This window comes from Limulus polyphemus, unplaced genomic scaffold (genome assembly GCF_000517525.1).
Source record: "Limulus polyphemus unplaced genomic scaffold, Limulus_polyphemus-2.1.2 Scaffold1812, whole genome shotgun sequence".
Taxonomy (NCBI): domain Eukaryota; kingdom Metazoa; phylum Arthropoda; class Merostomata; order Xiphosura; family Limulidae; genus Limulus; species Limulus polyphemus.
The window spans coordinates 25,602-41,579 of NW_013667422.1; the positions used below are offsets into that span (position 1 = coordinate 25,602).

General features: G+C 34.3%; 1 protein-coding gene across 1 annotated transcript; it reads right to left on the reverse strand.

Annotated features, from left to right (window-relative positions):
• Positions 1 to 14,246: 14,246 nt before the first annotated feature.
• LOC106465014 (C-reactive protein 1.1-like) lies at positions 14,247 to 15,229 on the reverse strand. The gene has a single exon (XM_013925203.2). The coding sequence runs from the start codon at positions 15,157 to 15,159 to the stop codon at positions 14,431 to 14,433; it is 729 nt and encodes a 242-aa protein (XP_013780657.1). The 5' UTR covers positions 15,160 to 15,229; the 3' UTR covers positions 14,247 to 14,430.
• Positions 15,230 to 15,978: the final 749 nt, after the last annotated feature.

Genomic DNA, 15,978 nt, shown 5'->3' on the forward strand with positions numbered 1-15,978 from the left:
AAACCGAATCACCATGAAGAAGAGCCTCGTTAGCTAGCTGAGTATCAGTTCCATGATGATGTTACCACCAATATTGGCCTGGACTTGTTCAAGAAAAACCGAATCACCATGAAGAAGAGCCTCGTTAGCTAGCTGAGTATCAGTTCCATGATGATGTTACCACCCACACTGGCCTGGACTTGTTCAAGAAAAACCGAATCACCATGAAGAAGAGCCTCGTTAGCTAGCTGAATATCAGTTCCATGACGATGTTACCACCCACACTGGCCTGGACTTGTTCAAGAAAAACCGAATCATCATGAAGAAGAGCCTCGTTAGCTAGCTGAGTATCAGTTCCATGACGATGTTACCACCCACACTGGCCTGGACTTGTTTAAGGAAAACTGAATCACCATGAAGAAGAGCCTCATTTGCTAGCTGAGTATCAGTTCCATGATAATGTTACCACCCATATTGGCCTGGACTTGTTCAAGAAAAACCGAATTATCATGAAGAAGAGCCTCGTTAGCTAGCTGAGTATCAGTTCCATGATGATGGAAGCCACTCATGAATAGGGGAAATTCACCAATCCAGGAAGACAAACATGATGTAATTTCCAATCTGCCTGAAAGGGACATTATCTGCAAGACTGACAAAAAACTAATGGCATTAACTTTATCCAATTATGTTACATTCTCATTGGTTCCATGGTTTATAAAATAGAAAAATACTTGAAGTCATCTGTCCATAACAGCACAAGGAAAACTCCTGGAGAATAGATGTCCAACCATTGTCAGCCATAGGAAAGATGTGTTTGTAGAAGGAGCTAAGTTTGAGAGCTAAAATAGTTGGACCTCTTACCTTCATTCAAAACCATGGATGGAAACCACAAAACTGTGAAGACCACAGCAATTTTACAGTTTGGGAGAAGTGACATTTTCATGGTTTGTTTTAAGTCGATACAATTTGGCTATCTACATAAAAATAAAATATAAAGCAGCTCACTTAATTATGATTCCAAACATATATAGAACCAAACTTTATCATATCTTTATGTGTTTATGCTCTGAAGATTTTTGAAATAATAGGCTCTTCAAAAAATGAAAATATTCTCTAAACTGTTCTTTTTAATATGGACAATGTCAGATTATCAAGAAATCAAAAAATCATTGTTATTTACATTGTTTATTATTCATTTAGATATAATCTCTTGGGTAATTTATTTTACATCACATAAAGGAAAAAATTAATGATCTTGATGGTTAAAAAATGTCTAATTTTCATCAACAAAACAGATTAGATTGATTTTAGACATGAGTAACAGTTCTGCCTGAGGCACAGTGGATGGTCAATGATAAGTTTGTTTTATAATAAAACAGTATCTATACTTATATCAAATACGATAAAATAGCTAAATTTACTATTTCTGTAGAGCAGATACTACAGTCTATGGCATTTTTTCATAATATTAGCAAAAAATGCTAAAAAAATGCTTTTCAGTTAAAATCTGAGAGTATCTTATTGCTCTTGCTGAGTGGATATTACTTTAAACTGCAATACCAAGTTGGTCACAATATAGATCTAATCTGATATGTTTATTATTTCATGTGAATCCAATTAAGGAACTAAATTGTCTTCATAATAAAGTTCAAAACTGTTCAGAGATTCAAATTTAAAAAATGCTTAACTGCTAATCCTGTTAATGAGTGAATGTTATGAAGATGCAGTTAAAAATCTATGTCAAGGTCTGCTCAAAATGATCTATGAGTAAAGTAGGAGTTTGTGCTTGCCTTTATGTGAAGTCAACTATCATTGTGAGAATGATAAAACAGGTGAAACCAGTTTTAGAACTTATTTTTGTAGTTTTAAATATTATGAAACACTAAATGGTATTCTTTAAATTTCTTTTTAGCACTTCAATGCCCATGCTTAATTGATCAATGGTAATTAACATAAAACATGTAAAAGATGTTCATTATTTTACTATTAATGACATGGCCTTTGATTTTTTTTAAATTCCCAAATTACACATATTCCCTCAGTTAGGATTTCTGAGGTTTATTTCTTCTGTACCACAGGCTATAGGCAAAAAGTATGAGGGTTTGCCGATGATAAGGTCATTTAAACTCATCATTTATGCATACACACTCAAACCTAATCTATTTTTTTTTGTTTATACTTTATTTTTTACACTAACCCAAGCTTCGGTTAAGTAGCCAATTGAATAAATATCTGTCACACATGGAACTATCTAGGGTAGAAGAATATTTTAATACTAAAAATAACTGACCTTATAACACCAAATTGTTGCTTTTCTTTAATTGGACAGTCAGCATTCCAATTTACAGCTTCTTTAGGAGCATACAGGAACATACAGTAACTGTCAGTACAAAGCTTCAAATGGTTTATATAATAAATTCTAATCAAATCTATAGCATGCATTTGACATATTAAGTAGCAAAGATTGTTGTTGAAATAATTAACTGTTACCTGTAGTAAACAAAAGTTCTATCCAACTTATAGATTGAAAAAATAAAAAGTTAGGATAAAAAGAAATAATGATAAAAATCATAGGTGCCATCCTTTGTCCCTATTCATCTGTGGTTGTAGTTGTTCGATGGCAATAGCTTCTTTGAATTTTTTGTCAGTGTACTTGGTGGCATTGGTGAGGATTTGTATGGAGAATGTTGGTTTCCAGCTAACTGTTATTACTTTTCTATGAGTAGTTAAAACATTATCAGCAACTGTGCTTCTTTCATGTTGTTTAGAAAGAGAGTCAATAAGTATCTGAGTTCTATTATTTACTTTCAGAGCCTTTAATGCTTAGAGAAACTTCATCATTAGTAGTACCTTTATTTTTTACAAACTGCTGTTACTAGAAGTACCTTTGTATGAAAAATCTTTTTCTTGACTAGTGGGACTATTTTCATGGTCCCCCAGTGGCACAGCTGTATGTCTGCGGACTTAACAACGCTAGAAACCGTTTTTCAATACCTGTGGTGGGCAGAGCACAGATAGCCCATTGTGTAGCTTTGTGCATAACTACAAACAAACAAACTATTTTCATGCTCATTATCATATTCAATGAATGTTTTCCTTGCCTTTTATTCCATGCATAACTTTTTGTGACTTTTATGATTAAAGCTTTGAGTAAAGGAATTCATACATTTGTATACTTTGGCATGATTAGGAAAGTTTGCAAAGAGCAACATCAATTGACTAAACAGAAAAATAGAAGCCACCTTGATATCCCTAGGATTGGTAAGCCTAAGTAGTTCTTAATGGCTCACATATGTGTCTAAGCACATATTAGTGTTTTGCAAGTGACCCAATTCATATATCAGTGACTTACGAGTAATACAGAATACATATTAGTGGTTCAAAGCACATACTGATGACTCAGAGCAAACATGCTAGTGCCTTAGGAGCATTATTAGTTATTCTTAAGATACTCTAAATCATGATCATTTACTTACGAGCTACTCATAAATAGCAGAAATTTTGCTAATGATACTCGTAGGTAGTATGAATTACTTATAACCTTCTTTACATGGTTTTAATACCATTATATTTTAGGTATAATAAATCAATATCAAGCTTTGTTAATATGACTTTCACTAACACAACTGTGTTTGTGCATGTCATATCCTAACAAACTGTTGTCATTAAAAAGAGCAAGAAATCCACTTATTGCATTTTAATTTCATATTTGAAAACTAACATGTTTTGACTGAGCTAATGAATCCGAATGTTGTTCATCATTTATTTGCTCTCAGTTACATAACATTCTATTAAAGCCATATATTAGACAAAAAAGGCTTACCATTATATTAATTTACAGGTTTGTCCTCCAGTAAGTCAGCAATAAATTTATGGACTTTCAGTACTACATTCTAGAGCTACATTGGAATGATTGACAGAGTACAGATAGACTATTGTGTAGCTTGGCATCAAAACAAATAAATAAGCCAACAGATTTAATTGTGAATGATGTGTAATATACAGATTTTATAGCTATAACTCTTTTATAACATAGAAAATTAATATATGTTTAATTGTCTGTCAATAACTAGACAGACATTTTACATGAACTGAATCTACCTATTTGTAAACAGTGTTTAAACTCACCCTTATATAGTCGTACATAGTCAGGGTTAATGTGGGTGTTTGTGTACTTCTGGATATTGCTCGTACATTAAATAAATTGTTAAATTATTTATGGTTAGCGTGACAGACATACAGGAAATTTGACATTTCCCTCAGAAATAATGAGACTAGTCTTCTGACATGAGTGACAAGACCTTCTGGAAAAACAGCTAGAGCTTGAACCTAAATATAGATCCAAACAAAACTAGTACTTGGTCAAAAGTGTGATTGACCTTGTTTAGATAAAAATCATCTTAGAGATAGTCCAGTGATATTGTCTAATCCCAATTGCTGAAAGAACATAGAAGCTAGCATACATTTTCTAAGAACCACCTGTTTTGAAAACTTAATACTTAAGATTAAGTTATAGTTTTCCTGCTGTAACTGAAGACTTCCTTTGCAGAATTAACCAGATGTGCTCCTTTGTTTTCTATTTGATGGAAAGGTTATTTCAAAGACTGAAAATTAAGGTGAAGTGGTAGAAACAGCAACTGAGGTGAGCTAAGAAACTAGAAATGTATTACAATCTAAAAGAAGTCAGATCTTAAATGAAGGCCCTTCACTGCAGATGCAAAGAATCTTGTCTTCATTCTCAATAAAACTTGGAACCAAGAAGTATTGCAACAGTAGTAGTCTTTCAAACTTGCAAAACCTGTTTAATCTTCTATGGTTACCTTGAGCTTGTGGGAGAGGATGTTCCAACTTTGATAGGAGCAAGACAGCCATCAATGAACACTGGCAAACTCTGGAGTAAACAACAAATAGACAGCTTGAAATGCCCATGGAGAATGAATTCTAGCAGGTGGAGTAGCAAGAATATTGCCAAAAGATTGAACTGCAAAGAGCCTTTTAGGATGGGAATGTGAGCTGCCTGATAACAGAGATGGTGCAGGGCATTAATATGATGTATACACAGCCAAAGGGCAATTCTCTGCTGATCTTCACTATTATCATCACATTCTCACTGATACTGGAGTCCCCAGGTTCCAAGAAGAATTGGTGTCTTTGGTGTTATTAGTGGCTGATAAGCTGAATGTTTACTACCGTATTTGTTGCCACAGATTAGCCAGAAACTTGTGTACATACAGACTGGGGTCAATTTTCCAGGGAAGATCTTTTTTGATTATGTTGCATACTGAATCCTGGGACACATGGACGGCTTTTACCAGTGACTTTTATGTTTGTGGATTCTTACCTATTGTAAGATACCACAGACCATGCAGGCAATGTCGCTTTCATTAGTTGATGAATTCCATGAATGACAGATCAAGAGATTTAGAGAAACAATTGAAGAATTCAGATCTGTTTTATCTTGGTGCTACTTGTTCTACATTAAGGTGAAGCACAACCTTCAAAGCACAAATATACAAAACACATAGCATATCTATGAGTAATTACAAGCACAGGATGTAATGAGCCACTGTTATGAACTGCATGAATGTACTACATTATATGTGATACAGCTGGTGGTCCTGAGATTTTAAGGCAGGAGATACTTCAGATTTTGTATGATTTAATAACTGACTATCTAGTTGCATTAATACTGAGGCATTCAAAAGTGATGGAAACACTGTGATTCTAGGACATTGATTATTGTTAAGCATTCTTATTACCAAGAGGCTAAAAGTACTTTATTGCTTTCCAAACAGTAAAACTTCTTGTGTATATATGTGTGTCTTATGTTGTATTTACACACTAGATCACATCTGTAGATTTTATAAGCCGGTACCAGTCTTCTAGGTGTACATTGGAGGATTTATGGTTTTAGGCAACACAATAAAAACTTGAACTGTAAGATACAATGATCAAAAAGTTCCTTTTCCGCTGGATTATGTCAAAGTAATTTATATTGTGATGTCGATTGAGTGTGTTTTATGATCCACAAACAGAGCAAATTTTGGTTGTTGGTTATAACAGGGTGAATTTACTGTTGTCCTTTGTGTCTGTCTTACATTGGTCTATCTGCATGTTAGTGCATACCATAATTTTCATAAGCAATTGTGATAAAGATTGCATGATATGTAGTGGATAGCCTATTTTTACTGATTTTTGTCTGTGGTTTCATTATTTTCATATAGTGACAAGTTTGTTTTTTGTGCTCATAGTTGGTGGTACAATAGGAAATGGCAACCATGATAGTAAGTGTTCTTTACTGTTGGTAACTGTATGTAGAACTGTGACAAGCTTACGTCACACTGTGAAAGGAACAGAGTATGTTCTGTGTTTACTTGTTGTTGATGAAGAATATGTTGGTTTATTCTTTAACTAAAATATTTGTAAGTATGTGACTTTTTCATTAAAGAAGATCAACAGTTATATTTAATATGCTCCATAAAATGGGGAAACATAAAGCACTCGGGGTTTTCATCAGTGGCTAAGATTATGGTCAATATTTATAAAATGTTCAAATATTTTATCTGAATAAAGTGAAATTATTATGGCAGATTTGTTTCAAACTGATAGAAAACCTAGAATTATTTCAGTTTGCAGAATTGAACTATTTTTTGAGCTTTCAAATATTACTAAATATTACTTGACTATATATATCCTATGAAAAAGTAGTTTGATCACACCATTTGTGAGATACATTAATATAACTCTGAATTTGGAAGTAAAGCAGGCATGGTGTGTACTATTTTGTTTCATTCAAGTAATATTTAAACTTCTAACAAAGGAAAGTTAGGATTGAATCTAGGATTGTAGCATTTGGTTTCCCATGGTTATTAGGAGAATTGGCAAGTATTTGTATGTAAAGCTGCTGACCATGTTTCAGTAACTGTCGTAAAACTGTTCTAGTAGTTGAACTTACTTTTCCACCTTATTGTATCTGTTATGACAGCCATATAAGTGGAAGAAGATCTTTTGTGTATATATGAAGAGCCATCTATCTTATATTTTAAGACACTTGAGGATTCCCAAACTCACAAAAGATCTTCTTGGGGCTGAATAAGTCACATAAAAAAAGAGATCTGTTCTTATTATGGGCTCTAGGAAATGCATCATTGGCTATGGTTGCTGCCACCAAGACTACCCAATCTACTACTGCTTCAGTAACCAACCAACCCTTCTTGGCAATAACACAAAAGATGGTATTCAGAGACCTGTTACTGCTATTATAGACAATATAAGATTAAAGCAACATTTTCAACACCAGAACATGCAATGAATGGAGACATGGGCCCTCCTACAAAAAGAGTTGGGGACTAGCAGGTAGGGGATAAGTTGAACTGCCAATTATAACAGATCTAGCTAAAGCTAATAAATATTTCAGCTGGACCAAGGAGATCCTCTGGAAGCTGACCAGTGAAATAAGAAGATTTATAGTGCATCTGTTATGGACACTCTACTACCATTCCTTTCACCAGTGAGAGTCGTTTTGTTCTTATTTGATTCATGAGGAATCCAAAATGCCTTTAATATAAATTTATCACTCTTTTTATTTACTCACAGAAAAGCATCAGTAATTTGGGTGTGACTTCTCACTTCTGATTTGACACATGAGGAACCAAAAGATTTAAAGACTTTGTATTTCCCGATTGATTTGATAAAAAAAAAAGTCAAACGTGACTTTATTAAGTATTTAACCTTTCATTTCAAGTTACTGATTAAGCGTTATTTATAAGCTTTTTCATCAACACAACAATCTTGGAAAAATTTGTCACTGAACATGCTCACCTTTTCAGGTATGGAGGTATTATAATGTGACGGTCAATGCCAGTACTTGTTAAAGTTGGCAATGTTGATTAGCTATTTTTCCTTTAGTCTATTACTTGAATATCAAGGAGACTAATGCAGATAACCTTCAAGTAGCTTTACGTGAAATTCAACAAACAATCTTCAATGGAGCTACCTGATGCAAACTATGGGTATGAATATTTCTTCAGAAAACAAATGTTGTGTCTTTCTTTTCTTGGGTTCGAATCCCCGTCCTACCAAACATGCTCGCCCTTTCAGCCGTAGGGGCGTTATAAGGTGACGGTCAATCCACTATTTGTTGGTAAAAAAAAGCCCAAGAGTTGGCGGTGTGTGGTGATGACTAGCTGCCTTTCCTCTAGTTTTTTCATTGCTAAATTATGGACGGCTAGCACAGATAGCCATCGTGTAGCTTTGCGCGAAATTCAAAACAAACAAACAAACAATTATTTTATTGTGCCCCCAGTGGCACAGCGGTATGTCTGCGGACTTACAACAGTAGAAACTGGGTTTCGATACCCGTGGTGGGCAGAGCACAGATAGCCCATTGTGTAGCTTTGTGCTTAACTTCAAACACTTCTTTTCTTGTTGCCCTCCAGTGATTTGGGGAAAAGTCTGAAGGCTAAAACACAAGTTTCGATACCCGCGGTGGGTACAGCATTGTATAGCTTTGTATTTAACTACAAACAAACAAATATTTTTTGTACCAAAAGGTTTTATTGTCAAAGTTTAAGATTTGTGATATTAAAATGTAAGTTTTATAAATATAATGTGAAGTGTAAAGATTTTGCAATTATCATGTGTAAATGTAAACTTGTAGAACATTATATAATTAAAATATAAAGTTCTTACAACCCAAATATACAGAATTATTGGAACGAGACGCAACTAAAGGTTTCTCTAATTAAAATATAAAAACTATAGAATTTTTCTGTGATTATAATAAAACAGTCCGTAACTTTGCAACAATATAAGTTTGTAAGTGAATGAATGTTAAAATTTTTCATTTGTAATTTCCTTATCTACAACTAGTTAGGAGGGGTACAAAATTGGTGTTAAGATAGATAAATAATATTATTTTATTAATCCTTACCCATATTATGATTTGTCAATTATTACTGATATAAAATTGATAAAAAGTACTCTCCACCAACTTAATTTAGTTCGCAAAACAATTGTACATACAATCTGGTAATGTAAATAGCGTTTCAAACATTACTGTTTATGATCTATCACATCCCCGCCAGCCTAATGAGCCCTGATATTGGGCGAAAGACCTAGTCGGTACTGAATACAGCAGATATAGTGTGGTTGACCTATTGTTATACATTCTTCTTTACTTTTACTCATAAATTCTAAGAATTTAGATGCCAAGGTAAAAAAGTTAAACATTAAAGCGTTTGTAAGCTTGAGATATGGATAAAGATTTTTTAACTAATATTTTTGAACTTGGAACATGTATATTAGACCAAAGGGTTAAAAAGTATTGGTATTTTCAACCGGAATGATACTTTATGCATATGTGGACTGAATGACCGGGCCAAATTATGAAATTTTTACCAGAAGAATAGTAGCCATTCAGAAGCCCTGGATCTGAACCGATAACTGTAATTGAATATCACTCTTCTATCTGAAAGTGGTGAAGTATGTTGAATAGCATCGCTGGCAAACCATGGACATTTTCATCTGCTAACCACGCTGAGCCAGATAGAAAGTTATTACATTTAAGGTATAACTAGGACCTTATATACTTTTAATGTGAAACGACGTAAAACTGAAACAGAAGAGCTTATATATACATATATGCTCAAGCTAAAACTGGAAATTTCAAAGTTTATGTGCAGGGATGACGAAACCTGTAATAGCTAAAATTCTATAATAAACTTAAACGTTAAAGCAAATTTAAGATTTGGATTTGAACTGTAAGATGTAAGAGTACAGAAAACTAAAATGTAGAATATGTACATCTAAAATATAAAGTGTGTAAAATTTGAAAACAGTATGTTTTTGGGCACAAAATGTAAACGTAATTTCCTTTTTTATTAACTTTATAATAGTCGAACTTTCTGAACATTCAAAAGTAAAGCTGAAGCCGTTTGATTGACATTCAATTCTGGGCGTATTTTGTGAATCCACAACTTTCTTTAGTTTTTAGCATTTTTTTTTTCGTTTACTGCACTACCCAGTAGGTATTTTTAAGACAGCGGAAGTCACGCGACGCTGGGAGCATGCGTGCTGGAGTTTCTAGAAGGATCATGAATTTTCCTGGCAACTCTAGTTTGTTCCAAGCGCCCTCTTTTTTAGTATATAAGCCCGGCAAATAAAGCCAGCAGAAAAAGATAGAATTTCAGAGATAGGCAGATAGATTGAAGCTAGAGATAATTGTGTCAAGCGAGCAGTAGGCATCGTAAGTAAAGTGTGTGAATCGCTGTGATTTATTGCGTGTGTTCATAAAAGTAGTTAAGTTTAAAGTGACTGTGGAACTTCTGTGTATTACAAAGTTGTATCGAGAAAGAATAAACTAGTTTTAATTAAGATAGGACTCGTATCGCTGAAGTTCCTCGGAAAGAATTTATACCGAAAATTAACAAACGACCAGATACGTAACAGTATAAAGTCACAGTCTTGTAAGGAGTGTCGAAGAATGGTTGAACGTCAATCAAATGGCTTCATTATTACTTTTGAAACTATAATGGGAATTCTTTGTAGCTTGAAGGTGGCTTAGGTAAAACAGAAAGTCTGCATGACGTAGTACTGCGAATATTATAGGGGAAATATCGTAATTGATGAAAAATAAAGGTTTCTTGGGACTTTAATGTGTATGAGTATGTGGTTTTAACTGTATGTATATCTATTTATTTGATTGTAAGATAATAATTTTGGTGTTAAAGCTATAATTCAAAATATGTCTAGTAATTTAATAAAGTATCGTGTACATAGTCTAAATAATCATAATTTTTATTTTGAGACTACGTTTTCCTAAGAGCATTTCATTATTTCATATTATTATAGGAAGAGGTATAATGATGGTGTGTTAAAAAATTTATAACTGTTGAAAGACTGTATTTGGAGCTACAGAAACCAGGTTGTGCGTTAATTTTCTAAATGAATGCATACGATATGATTTGTGTCCAAAGTTTTTAATGTTTAAATTAGCTAATTGTAACTTAAAATCCAATAAATATTATAGGTTTCATAAAACAAGTTTGAGAAATTAGAATTGACATATAAACTGAAAGTAAGAAAGCAGTTGCACAAGAAATAGTAAATGCTGCAAAATATTTGAAAGGAGTTGTCTCAAACTTAGTTGTTGTTTTTTAGCACAAAGCTACATAAAGGGCTATCTGTTCTCTGCCCACCACAGGTATCGAAACCCGGTTTCTAGCAATATAACTCCACAGACATATCACTGTGCTGCCCTCAAATTTAGACTTCATACATTTATATAATGTGATTGAATTTCATGAAAATAAGATTTTAAATGAATTGAGGGTAAAACAAGTGAGAAAGTTAAATAGGTTTAAACGTGAAAAGTTTAGTATGCTTACTTTTTTTAAAAGACCCTACCCAGGTTATTTATAATCTCTCAGATTATCAGTTAAGAAAGGTGGAAGAAAAGGTACTGTTACAACAGCGGAAGTCATGTGATTCTAGAAGCATGCGTGCTGTGGTTTCTAGAAGGATCATGACTGTTCCTGGCAACTCTGGTCTTTTCTAGTCGCCCTCTATTTTAGTATATAAGCCCGGCAAATGAAGCAGAGATATAATTGCAGATAGACAGATACAGAGACAGGTAATCGAGTCAAGTCCTAAGTAAAGTGCGTGAATCGTTGTGAATTATAATGTGTGTTTAAGTTAAAGTGACTGTGGAAATTAAGTGTATTGCAAAGTTGTATTGAGAAAGAATAAACTAGTTTTATTTAAGAAAGGACCTGTATCGCTGAAATTCTTCGGAAAGGGAGGCGAGGGTATTCGAATCGGGTCCTGTGTGTGTGTGTGTGTGAGAGAGAGTCTGTTTGTGTTTCCGCGCGCGTATCTCGAAAATAAATAGATCGATGAACACGAAAATTTTACACAAGATGGGAAGGCAATATGGGACAGTCCTCCCCAAATTTAGTCTGCATCTAATTTCTGTATCACTTTGAAACATTTTTTATAATGGATAGATAGGGCATTTTAGTAGTTTTGGGTTAATAATTTTGTAAAATGTGATCGAATTTGTACCAAATTCCATGGGCACAATAAGGTTGACACTCTTCATCACACTACAAAAAATGATCCGAATCGTTGATCATTCTGGATCCGAGAAGGATTTTCTGAGTTTAAAAGGTGAATCCGATTCGATCCATGGTAGTTGTCTAGGTTAAAATATCTTTCAGGCCTTGAAAGATAACCAAGGGCAGTCAGAAACTTTTGTTTCTCTTCATCCCACTTAATAAATGTTTGATGTTGGAGTAAATTAGCGGTGCATCTCAAAACATCAGGAGAAGCTGTGTTTGTGGAGATAATTTCGCTGATTTTTCCAAGCCAGTTCCCTTGGCTGTGGTTTCGCTAGATAGTAGATAGGGACAGTGGGAATCTCGTTAATCCGTTATGCATGCAGTCTCGAAAAGGAGCGGCTGGGTGAGGGTATGCAATCTCTCTGATTGCTCCTGCACCTCAAGTTATTTGTTGTTACTACTGAATCTAATCGGGAAAACGGTATATTTGGAATTAGCACATCGTAATGGAAGAATAGTGAGGTGTATGTGAAATATTGAAGAAAAAGAACAGAAGTTTACTTTATCTAGCAGCAAATAGTGCTTTGAGGCATTTACTTATAAAGTGGAACCAGGAAAGCACAGTGAGCTTTATCTTTGGCCTATGATGGTTGTTAGCAGTGGCTTAAGTATGCCCCCGCAATTGTTGGGAGGGACGAGCCAAAAGGGGGCCCAATTACTTTTTATGCAGGGGAGGAGGCATCTTTTGTAGTTACTCCGCTGGTTGTTAGGCAACAAGTTAATGTCAAGGAATCATAAAATAACACAATATTGCATGCATGCAATTAGAGAACAAAAAATAACGTAGAAGGAACAAACTGTCAAAAGTGTTTATATGGAGAAACTAGTTCAACACATTCGTGTATTCTCTTTAATCTCACGTTGTCAACAGTCTGACAACAGAAGACAGGAAACTGATCAACAACGTATATGAGACTGGAGAGGGCAGACGAATGTGTCGAAACTAGTTTCTGCATTATCAATAATACTTTTGTTCCGTTTACTGTGATTTGTTTGTAATTAAGCACAAAGCTACATAAAGGGATATCTGTACTCTGCCCACCACGGGTATCGAAACCCGGTTTTTAGTGTTGTAAGTCCGCAGATATACCGCTGTACCACTGGGGGCTTTAACTGAATTGTTTAAAGCATATATAAAAAGCCCTTGAAAATGATGAGTAAATAAATCTAAAATTTTTTCACAGTTATTCTGTATACTGAATTTAACTGGCTGCTGGAGTAAGAAAGGGCCGTTCCTAGACAAAGGATACCAAAAGTAAGAGAGAGCCCTTTATGGATACCCCGCTTTTATAGTCAGCCTTTATAACGTATCCAACGAGTCCTCGGGTTATATACTACAACTAGTAATTTAGACACAATCCTACATTATCCCAAGCTAGTTTGTCTGTATTACTTATTTTAAATAAACAGCAGAAGATTGAAGCGGCGTAGTGAGAGTGTCTGGAGCCCGGAGGCAAAACATAATTCCATCCACACACACCCAAAAAATAAAAACTCCACCTGCCCTTTATACTCTTACTTCTAACCTTACATGACAACCCTACCTACCATGGTGCTGTATCTCTCCATCTTGTCAATATTATCTGGTCTTTAAAAAGACAATGAGCCGTAGTCTTATGGATAACTACTCTATACATTAACTTACAAGGTGACTATCACTCTTTATGAAAGGATAACTATTCTGTTCATTGACTTACAACATGGCTATCACTTACTAATTAAAAAAAGATTTTAAAAGGTTTGCAAAGTATTTTTACAAATGATGTGCAGACAAATAATTTGCAGCTAATCAACTAAAACCAAATGTTATGCAGACCAAAATGTAAATGGTGGTACACTGTTACGTGGTCTTAGAATTTTTCTTCACTCTCACGTCTTCATGTAGGGTAAACTTTAGTTTAGAAGATAATGAACCAGTAAAAATCTTTGGGGTGGCTTTATATTCTCGAGGCCATTGATCACTCTAAATGAAATAAGCATTATCGTTAATAATAAAAAAAAGAATAAAAAGATGTAAACATTAAGATCTGATAAACACTTCATATGAAAAGTTGTATAAATACACTACTAATATGTTTAAGCCACGTATGTCATGTAAATAAATAATAAATACTTCTATTTAAAACAAATTTATCTGGTATGTATGTGCACTATTTAAATTTATTCGTAAGAAAAACATGCTACATAAAGTATTTGAGCCTCGTTAAAGCATATAAATCATTAAGAATATATCAATAAAACAGTATGCCTTTTTTAAACATCAAAACGCGTAAATTGTTAAAAATCAGTGCCACAGAGTTACATAAAATATATTACGACGCTTTTCTGTTAACTAAGCACAAATGTTGTTAGGGGAAAGAACAACCCCATCATAAAACTGAAATGGAGTTTTCTCCCAACGAATTAAATTCCCATAAATACTTCTCTCTGAAATGTCAGTACACCTACTCAAGCGTAAAATTTGTTCACTGTTCAGTGCTGAGTCCCACAAATGTAGTTCACTGAGTCTCCCTTCCATATTTTGTTTAGGATCAAATCCGCCACCAACTTTGTCCTGGTCTTGTCCTAGAACAAGTGCACCTCCAGATCGAACCGTACCTCCTTTGTGCATCCCAGTCTTGTTACCATGACAGCCAAAACTATCCACGACAAGTGTTGCTTGACCTTCCCATGAAGACCACACGTAACAAACATGGTGCCATTTTCCAATTCTAAGATAGTAAGGACACTGAACTTGTAATTCTGGAGTGCCACTTACATAGAAACCAATTACATTTTCCACATCCACGTACGTTAGAATCTCGTTACTTTGTGCATCATGAGCATAGGAAAATATGTGAAGTCTTTTATCTAAGCGGTGAATTTTGAACCAATAACACAAGGTGAACTCCTGAAGAGTGGGTAATGTCTCAACCATAACTAGCCTTGGAAAGGACGTGGTTGTAGAAGGAGGAAATATAATACAGCTCGAAATTTCCCCTTCCTTCAAAGAAGTGGACAGAAGCCAGAATAGGGTGAAGACTATAGCGACTTTGCAAGATGGCAGATGTGATGATCTCATAGTTCTAGAAAATGTCAAACACTTTTTTTCAGTCAGACATACACAGCTTCCCTTCTATTTCTCCCCAGATTATGACACCAGATTGATGTAAATGTCTAGGTATCTATAAATAAGGGCGTTGTGACCGGATGCTTATACGTCTCTTAGTAACACAACAGGAAGAAAGGAACTTGATAAAATGCCAATTTTAGAATAGATATATAGTAGTAATAAACATGCAAAAATATGAACATAACATCATCATGTGTAATCTGACGAACGTTGTCAGCAACCACAGAACAATGAAACGAAAAATAACAAACCTGAAAATATAATCCAAAGACGAGCAAAGACAAAACAAACAGAAATAACAATAAATGTCAAAAATATCATAAGCGATGTAGTATATAACTGTGTATTGCACTCAAATAGCGTTGAAGATAGTTCCTTTCTTCAATTATACACCAATCTGCTGTACAACAACAGATGGAGAAAATTGAAATTATTAGAGGGCCAGATTTGGATTCTTGAACTCACAACAACCGGAACCTAACTAAACATTTACTATTTGCAGCCAATTATAAGAAGGTAATTGCCCAGTAATATAATCACAGTTTTGGTCTGCATAACACTTGATTTTAGTTGATTAGGTGCAAATTATTCGTCTGTACACCATTTGTAAAAATACTTTGCAAACTTTTTAAATATTTTATTTTTGAATAAAGAGTGATAGCCACGTTGTAAATTAATGTATAGAGTAGTTATCCTTTAAGAAAGAGTGATAGCCACGTTGTAAATCAATGTATAGAGTAGTTATCCTTTAATAAAGAGTGATAGCCA